Source organism: Littorina saxatilis, linkage group LG12, assembly GCF_037325665.1.
Source record: "Littorina saxatilis isolate snail1 linkage group LG12, US_GU_Lsax_2.0, whole genome shotgun sequence".
In the NCBI taxonomy this organism is placed as follows: domain Eukaryota; kingdom Metazoa; phylum Mollusca; class Gastropoda; order Littorinimorpha; family Littorinidae; genus Littorina; species Littorina saxatilis.
Window position 1 is genome coordinate 32,004,970 of NC_090256.1, and position 9,819 is coordinate 32,014,788.

A 9,819-nucleotide genomic window follows, 5' to 3' on the forward strand; every position below is an offset into this window, starting at 1 on the left:
TGTTTGTTTGTTTGTTTGCTGGTTGCGTGTGTGCATGCGTGCGTGTGAGTGCGTATGTGTGTGTGTTTGTGTGTGAGAGTGTGTGTGTACATATGTATGTGTGTGAGTGTGTGTGTGTATGTGTGTGTATGTATGTATGTGTGTGTGTGTGTGCACGTGAGTGAGTGTGGCGCGCGCATACAGCGATTTCCAGAAAAGTACCCGACCATACTGTTCTTATGAATGTCTTTGATGACATATCCTATCCGGCTTTTTACAAAATTTGAGGCCGCACTGTGACGACCTCATTTTTCAAATGAATTGATTTAAATTTAGGTCGAACAATCTTTTTAGATTTTTGATGACTGATCCCGGGCTTTCAGTGTTGATCGTTTAGTTTAAGGTCGACATATTGACTAAATGTTTTGATATCGCTTCACGCGACTTATTATTTTTCGCAGAACGTTTGTGCTACAGAATCTAATTGTTCCAATAAAATCACGCAATACGTTTCTCTGACACCTACATTTATTGATCATCAGACGTAATGCTAATGGACCATGCCTTCTTACATGCGTTTCTCGACGGTTGAATCTTACATCAGAGTTAAAAAGTAACAACGTATGAGTATGTGACAATGTAAACAACACATAAAACTGCTTCTGGTTCTTTCAGTTCATTCGAGGTCAAAAGGGCACATTAGCATCAAAGGATAAACTCATATAATTATATTCTTGACGATCAAACTCGGTTAAACAACACCATAATTATTGTATTTCGGTTAACCGAGAGTGCTTTTTAAAGGCTGACATAGTCCTATTTAATTAGTTTAATTACTTCCAGGGCTTTTCCCATCGTTGCGGGGATGTATAAATTGAGCTTCCTGCAAAGTTTTAGGTTTGAAGTCCTTACCAATTACGAGAAATAATTAATTCTTTATTGCATTGTTTAGCAACAGTTCTCCAGGACTTGGGCTATTTTTAGACCGTTGACGTCACTTCGTGACGTTTCGTAAACCAAAGATGGCGTTTGAGACTGTTCTGTTTACATTCGACACTATCAACACCATTTTGCAATACTGAAATAATTTTTTCTGTGTTCGAAAGCTACAGCCAATCGTTATTATATCCCCTTAGGTACAGTTTTATAACATTATTGGCACATGTAAACAATATGAATTAATTAATGAACGCTACGAGTATGGCAGCCTTCAAGTTCTTCCAGTCAGAAGCAGCCATCCTGTAATCTCTTTTTTTTCCCCTATTTGTATAATAATGTTTGGCAGCTGTTCTGCTATTCTGATAGTCTTAAGTATCTCGAAATGTTATGAAAGACATTTAGTCGTTTGTGTGTGTGTGTGTGTGTGTGTGTGTGTGTGTGTGTGTGTGTGTGTGTGTGTGTGTGTGTGTGTGTGTGTGTGTGTGTGTGTGTGTGTGTGTGCGCACTTGGTCACTCTTGTGAGAGAAAGGAAGAAGGGATATAAAACATCACGCATAATCTTTGGCATTTTCACGTAAACAAGTTTACTCGAACTGAATGACATTCTGTTGGTTTTATTTCATGTAATGTATTTATGTATAATTGTAAGCTCCACTAGAAAAGATACGTGGGGTTTTTTTTGTCAAGGAGAAGATAAAAAAAACCAAAAAAAACAGCAAACGTAGGACATAACTGACAAACGTGCATACACATTTTATGAAATTACTGCGCTTTTTGTCAGCATCCTGCGGTGTTTTTCTCTAGATTTGCGTACCGTGCAGTTACGACCGCTCCATTCATCGTCTTGAGACGCGGCGGATGTCGCCAGATGACATGATAACAAAATGACATGATACGCAGACATCGGCAAGGAGATGAACCGATAACCCAATGATCATGATGACAGACAGTTATTCATCATCATTATCTATTGGCATTCTGGTTTAAACGACCTCACAAGTCCATGGGCTTATTAAGGACATTAGTTGTCAACAAGCTGCCAACAAGTTAGTATTTGAAGACATGGGAGGATGAAAGCGTATGAGAGAGAGAGAGAAAGAGAGAGAGAGGGGGGTAGAGAGAGAGAGAGAGAGAGAGAGAGAGAGAGAGAGAGAGGAGGAAGAGAAAGAGAGAGAGAGCGAGGAGAGAGTGAGAGAGAGAGAGAGAGAGAGGAGGAAGAGAAAGAGAGCGAGAGGGAGAGAGAGAGGGAGAGAGAGAGAGAGCGAGGAGAGAGAGAGAGAGAGCGAGTAGAGAGTGAGGGAGAGAGAGACGGAGAGAGTTAGAGAGAGATAGCGGGGGGTTGGGGGTGGGTACGCAACTTTTTTGGATGTGAATATATTGGTCTCGGCATCCAATGAGCACCTTCTGCACAAATCTTTGGACTACAATCTCCACCCACATGCCTTTAATGGACTGAAATGACGCTGAAGGGAATGGTGTTGGGTGTGTGGTGGGGAGGGGCAGAAGGAGGGGAAGGGGGAAAGAGAAGCACAAGGCAAGGGGGGAGGGGAGATGGGGGTGGAGGAGGAAAGGATTCTGAAGACATGGCTTTCAAAGATTTATCCCGACGTCACAACTCAGTTGACGAAACATGCCACCCATCAAGACTCAAATACCACTCATTATTACTGAAACATATTCCTACCTATCAAATAAAGATCTGTGTAGCGCGCTAACTAACCTAATCATTAGCTGAACAGATTTTGCAATGGTACGTTCTGAGTGACCCACGACCCGTAGGCGCCATCCAGCTTAACGACACACGTTGAGGATGTTGCGAGGGGGGCTTTAGGGGAGGGGGAGGTAGGGGGGAGGGGGGGGGGGGGGCTTAAGAAGAAGAAGAAGAAGAAGGGAAGGAGAAAAGTAATGAAAGGCAAATGTAAAGAAGAAAAAATTTACGTCGAGAGCAGCCATTTAAAAGTGAAAGACTGTGGCATTAATCATCATCATTTGTCAATTTTCAATTCTGTAGCTGTAATTTACGTCATTCGGTGGGGGGGGGGGGGGGGGGTGAGATGGAGTTGGTAGTTGGAAGGGCCGAGGATGGGGGTGGGGTTGGGGGTGGGGGTGGAGGCGGGATGAGAGAGAGATAAGGCCGGTCAGGAAGGTAACGTTTGTGGCGGAGTTGAAGCCAAAACATAGTTATTGAGTGCACATGTACGTCCGAATTAACCGCGCGGGTAATTTTTTTAATGCAGCATTAGGCAAAAATAATGACACATACAAAATAAAACTGCGCCTTTAACAGGGGAGAGTTCAACACCAGTTAATATTAGGCCAAAGAAGAAAAGAAAAAGGCGGATCAGATCAGGGATTGGGGGGAACTGGCTTACACGCCGAGGATGATATGTTACTCTCAATCCAGATAAAAAAAGGCTCAAAGTATCGTGTGTCTCGTTGGAAGCTGTGTTAGTTTGATTTCAGTGAAAAGGGTTGGACAAATAAATACCCACAGCCAAAATAGAAAAAGACGCCCTTTCTGCATTTGCCAAGTTGGAAAAAAGGAAGGAGGTAAGCCATTCATTTTAAAGTTATCTCCTCAGGAATAGAAAAACAAGAAAGGTTAAGTTTATACGTATAATCATTGTGCGATGTAATTTTGTCATCGTCATCCTATTCCTTGCATCACAGTGATTTATTAACATTCGACACCTTTGTGAAAACATTAGACGCTATTTTATTAGAATCATTTTTTTAGCACCTATGTCGTCATTGGGAAGTTATCATTTTCTAGACTACTTTTCCATCTTTTTACTCTTTTTAAAAAAAAATTTACGCCAGAAATTATATCTCTATGCAATAAAGCTACTCTTACACTGTGCCGAATTGCCCTTGCGAATACCATTTTCCAATAATTCACAATGATCGGGACATGGTCGCAAGACTTTCGTAAATGTTCTTAACTATTCCTTACAATTCGTCTCTTGTTTTGAACACAGCAACTTGCTCCTACTATTCGCAAGGAAGTCATATTGCAATTTTTTTTCGCAACGTACTCGTTAGTACTCGCAAGACATTTGTAATCATCGCAAGCCATTCGCAACCATTCGTTATGCCTGTCTTTACATTGTGCCGAATATCCTTGCGAATATGAACATGTTGTATTCGGCCAAAAAAATAGACACATGGACATGAATAATATAGAAAATTGGAAGCCTTACAAATCCTTGCGAATGGCTTAAAAATGGTTGCGAGTGCTTGCGAATGTGTTCCGATCATTGAGAATACATGCGCATCAAAATCGCCGTTTAGTTGCAAGACGTTTGCAAGATATTCTTACTGTTTTTAAAACATTCGCAAGCAATTGCAGTCACTCGCAAGCATTCGTAAGGCTTTCGCAACATTCTTATGAATTGGGAAGAAATGGTCAAAACATTCCTGAGAAATTCGTAATGAATTCGCAACCATTCGCAAGATGTTGGCAAAATGTGCACGAATAAAATCCTTACGAATGCTTGTGAGCGCTACGCATACCTTTACGATGATTACGAATGGTTTGCGAATACTTACGAGTACGTTGCGAAACATTCAGAATATGACTTCCTTGCGAATATTAAGAGCATGTTGCTAATGTTCGCAAACAGAGACGAATGGTGGCGAATGGTTAAGAACATTTACGAATGTCTTGCGACCATGTGACATGTCCCGATCATTACGAGTTATTGGCGAATTCTATTCGCAAGGGCAATTCGCCAGAGTGTGAGAGCAACATTACGAACAATGCGAATTGCATACTCGTTTTATTCGTAAAATGTTTGCAAGCACTCGCAACACTCGCAAGGCCACTCGCAACGTTCGTAATAGATCCGTATATGGATTCGTATACAATCGCAATGATCGGTAGACATTCGCAAGCAGTCGCAACCATTCGTATGACATTCGCAAGGATTCGTAAGCCTTCGATTTTTCTCTGTTTTTTCCTGTCCATTCGTCTCTTTTTTGGCCGCATACAACATTTTCATATTCGTAAGGATATTCAGCACAGTGTAAGACAAGCTTAACAGAAAGACTTTCTATGAACTACTGAGGACTAATTTTAGAAACCTGTCAAAGTACAAATACTTGCTTTATTTCCGAAATTTATTTTATGCCTTTGATATCTACCCAGTGTTCATAATCATTAAGGAAATGCTCTGTTATTGCATGGTGTGACATGTGTAGAGTGAAATAAAACATACTTCAACATTCTATTTTTATTGTTCTTGAAGATGAATTTTTCCCCAAAACTAAAAGTTTTACCCCAAAATGTCGCAAGAACGTCAAATCATGCAAATATTATAAGATGTTTGGTGGCTTGTTGACAGACAAGCTTTCTTGTTGGTCCGAGGGGGGGCATATCGTCTTCGGTTTAATCTTTATCGACCAAGGCCGAAGGCCGCGGTTGATAAATATGAAAACCGAAGGCAATATGCTCCCCGAGGACCAACACAAAATGCTGGTCTGGCAACAAGCCACCAAACATCGTTTTTGTCATTATTTTGGATGAGCAAAAGTACGCACAATAACTGACGGGATCCCCAGTCTGAACGTAATTTTTAGAACGCAATTCCGGGACTCAAAGCGTCACAGTAGTTCGAGATTGGTACCTCGATTTCCCACGACTTCTCAAGAACTGTTCAGTCATTGTCGTATTAGTAGATACCAAATGACTGAGGGTAGTTGGACCATTGCATTTTTTGAAAGAAAATATTTTTTCAGGCATGCATGGAAATTATTTCTTTGTAAAAACAACTTAGGCTACTGAGAGGCCTTTTGCGCCCCTTGCGAAGGCCTCAAGCCAAATTGAGTCGGCAAGAATATGGGTTAAGTCCGTGTATTTCCCCGTTACCATTCCATTTTGTTCTCCTTTTTTTCTGCGTGCTTTTTCAGTCGCAGCTCAAATCTCAATGTTACAAGAAAAGTGTAATGTGACAAGGTTCTAAACGTTTTGCTTATTGCGACTTGTGTTAAACAAAATTGACAGCATGTCTGTATGTAGGTTAAAGAGTGTGACTAGAAATGTATCTTTTTGCACGAGGACACGTTAACAAACGAGCATGTAAGACAATGGGTATTATATCCAGGTGATAATTGATTCGCGCACTCAACGAGTCTACGGACAAAGGAGACATCTTCGCGGAGTCAACTTCGGGCTCAGTGTAGAACAACCTTTCGGCAATACTTGATTGCCATGTTGGATGTGTTCGGTCTTAGTGGGAATGAAGGTTTGTATCAGCTAACATTCATTTGCTAAAAGGATAACTGCATTTAAGGGTATATATTTTTGGCATGATGTTGTAGTGAGAAATGTAGGTCTGCATGAGTTCGATGAGTTTATGTTCTGAACAGAATGCTATATGTTAGGCGACATCATGTCGTCTTGCTAGGTGTATGAGGCCGTGTTGAGAAATATAGCTGCATGTAAGTTTAATGTTCACGTTCTGGACAATTTTAAATCACTGTTCTGAACAAGCTACGCTTTGTAGTCATGCTGAATGAGTGATGTCGAAGTGAGAAATACAAGTCTACATCACTTTCATTTTCATGTGCTGAACACATTTTTTTTTCTTAAACAATTTTTCATTCAGGCAAGCACAGATTTATAATGACAGATTCAAAAGCATTGTCACTGATAAGTCACAGCAATGACAGAGCTGAACACACATGTGATATTCAGTTACTTCGTACATTTTCAGAGCACGTCCCAAAAATCAGAGGAATACATTGACTATTGTAATAATGTACATCACTCGTCTTTATCCAACCGTTACTAGCTGTTGATACGGAATTCATTTTTTTAATTAACTGAGTCTGTTTCATGAGAATATTGTGAGCATATTTATCAATTTGGTACAAATTATAAAATTCTCTTAAAAATATTTGCATGTGGGGACGAATTTTGTTTATTCTGCATTTGTAAACAAAAAACTTTGCTGTTAATAAAATATAATCAGAACCAGCGTCTGTTTTCATGTGGTTTTCATGGTTCAATAGTACCAGTGTTGGTGTAAGTCTGAGTCTGTCGCAGTTATAACATTTTTCTTTCAGACATTTGTCAAATTCAGTCCAAATAACCTGGACATGTTCACATTGCCACAAATAATGATAAACTGTATCTTTTTCTAATTCACAAAAATTGCATACATTACTTGTGACCACCCCCATGTCTTTCAATATTGCATTAGTCACTAAAACCCTATTATTTATTTTAATTTGGAACCATTGTAGTTTTACCTCTTGTATTTTCTTTGTTTTGTAAAAGACTTTATTCCAATCAATTTCAGTTTCAATGATGTTTTCCCAACTTTGACATGCTTTTGGGACACATGTATCAGTTTTTGTAACAAGACAATTCATAAAATATTTTTGCTCCTTTTCCACCAGATATGAAAAGAGAAAGTGCTTTGTTAATGTCCATTGATTTTTTGATTCAATAACAATAATTTTTTCCCGCATATAACTCTTGATTGTGCTTATACAACCGTAATATCACAGAAAAGATGTCTCAACTTGCAATATTTCTTTAAACTCATTAAAACTTAAAAACTTTCCATTCTCCTTTAATAAGTCTTTTGCATACAATATACCATTTTCAGTCCAATCCACAAAATGAAACGCTTAGTTATCAATCTTGAATTTGGTATTGATGAAAAGTGGTTCTATCAACAGTTCTTCAGATGTAGTGATCTCTGTTTTAAAATAAACTTCTTCATAAGCTTCAAATAAATATTTTCAAAACAAATTTACTGTACAGTCGTTAAATAATTTCCCTCCAAACTTTGACACCAGTGCTAATTTAGGGCATCTTATCAATAATATTTCTTTCCATTTTGGATTGTATGTTGTGTTCAGAACTTTCTTGATCCAATTAATTTTAAGGAATGAATATAAGCCTTAATGGACGGAATATTTACACCTTCTTCTTCTATCTTGTGGATAGCCATTGGTCTTTTTATTTTGTCTCTTTTGTTTTGTTTTATCCCATACAAATTCAAAGCACATTTGTTGTATTTGTTGGACAATTGTATCTGGTGGGTTTGGATGCATGATCCACAAATAAACAAGTTTGGAAAATACAAGTGATTTCAGGACTGCTACTCTTCCTATCGGTGTAGTTGACCGTTTTGCCCACGTGTTAAATCACTTTTTTTGCTTCATTAAACTTATCATTTATGTTCATCTCTGCCATATTTGACAAATCGTTGTTAATCCAGAGCCCCAGTATTTTAAATTTGTTAGGTTTCCAACACATGCTGAACACATTCTTTATTTGAGGGTACAAAACAGTTACACACAGGAGTCCTGCATAACTACTCATTAAACACTCTGGATAGAAATGTTCCACCTTTGTACACGCTTTCTGTAACCAGTTTTCAAGAGAGAGTGAATTGTGAAGAAGTCTGGCGCATAGTAAATACTGACAGTGCGTACTAATGTGAACACTAAGGTATTTTCTGAGTGCTTCAAAACACCTCTACAAATTGTGATCACACAAGTGCGTATAATGTGTGTATAAAATGTACACTCTACACAGAAGTGTTCCACAATTGAACACATTTCAGTTACAAGTTTTGAACACTTTGTGACATAGTTCACCAGTTCGACTAGCAAAAGAGGCACTCACAATAAACACATAGAGCTCACAAGTGATCATTTGAACACTAGTAAACACTATGTGTGCAATGTACGTGTGACAGGGGAGGCTACCGCTCCTTTCACAGCAGACTCTGCGCCCGAGTTGTTGGCCTTTAAGTCAACACCGGTGGATTGTGGTATTCTGTTTGTGATGGGGTCTGGTGGTTTCCGATTGTCTGTATGTTCATGGAAACCTTCGGGTTTTCATAACAGTTTTTATAGGGCTAAGAAATTAGCCCTAACATTTTCAATCCTGTTTGATTGCACTTCGCCTCCCGAGGTGATCGTAGTGTTACGGCACTCGGTTACATCCGTTTGCCAGTAGAATAGTGTACTGTGTCACAAAGTGTTCAAAACGTGCAACAGACATGTGTTCAAAAGTGGAACACTTCTTTTTTTATGTTTGGGAAGACGCTACATTGCGGTGCCCTTTCAATCAATAAAACAATAAGATTATATAACAAACTTGTTTTCTGTATGTCTGACTGTACATGAGGCTGAATCATTGATCTGTGGCACACAAAAAATACCCCTTACGTTTGGAACACTTCTGTTTAGAGTGAAGAGTGAACCCACAGAGATGACGAAAGAAGGCAGGGAGTATGGACGACTACGCTACTTGTACGCGGGCTGGGCTGTGATGGAGACCATGTTGTTCGGGGGGATCGTCAACGGCTGGGCCTCGCTGGTCTTCGTGCTCAAGGAGGATGGGCTGTACGAGTCTCTATGCACGTCCGCGCCGTCTGACCTTATGGACAACGTCACCGCGTCTTCCACTGTTCCAATGGGTAAGAGAGAGAGAGAGAGAGAGAGAGAGAGAGAGAGAGAGAGAGAGAGAGAGAGAGAGAGAGAGAGAGAGAGAGAGAGAGAGAGAGAGAGAGAGAGAGAGAGAGAGAGAGAGAGAGAGAGAGAGAGAGAGAGAAATTCAAAGCTCACAATCCAGTGTCATTATTGAATTTTTTAAACATGTTTTTTATTTTATATATAAGCCACTGTTATCAATGCAAAGAATGATTCTATTTAAAGTAATTGGCGGAATGGCCTTCAAAACAAACTGCGCATAATTTGGCCATTTGTGCCTTTGGTCGATGAACAAGCAAACTTTCCAACTCCATGTTTGTCTCCCTTTGCTTGTCACGTTCGAGCTCAATATGACCGCGCCGATGTTTTTCTTCTAAATCCCATGTAATAAAATCAACGCATCTGTACAGGTCACTGTTTATGCTGATAAGAGCAAGTAATGCAAAT

The 9,819-nt window shown here is 39.5% G+C and overlaps 1 protein-coding gene across 3 annotated transcripts in view; it reads left to right on the plus strand.

Annotated features, from left to right (window-relative positions):
* The first annotated feature begins 3,087 nt into the window (after positions 1–3,087).
* Positions 3,088–9,819, plus strand: part of LOC138981767 (uncharacterized) — a 21,715-nt gene continuing 14,983 nt past the window's right edge. The window contains exons 1-3 of one of the 3 annotated variants that reach the window (XM_070354842.1): positions 3,088–3,468; positions 6,021–6,161; positions 9,130–9,359. In XM_070354842.1, the coding sequence (XP_070210943.1) occupies positions 9,152–9,359 (208 nt within the window). In that variant the 5' untranslated portion in view covers positions 3,088–3,468; positions 6,021–6,161; positions 9,130–9,151. The remainder of the gene's footprint in view (positions 3,469–6,020; positions 6,162–9,129; positions 9,360–9,819) is intronic. The other 2 variants (XM_070354841.1, XM_070354843.1) reach the window with 2 other exon arrangements.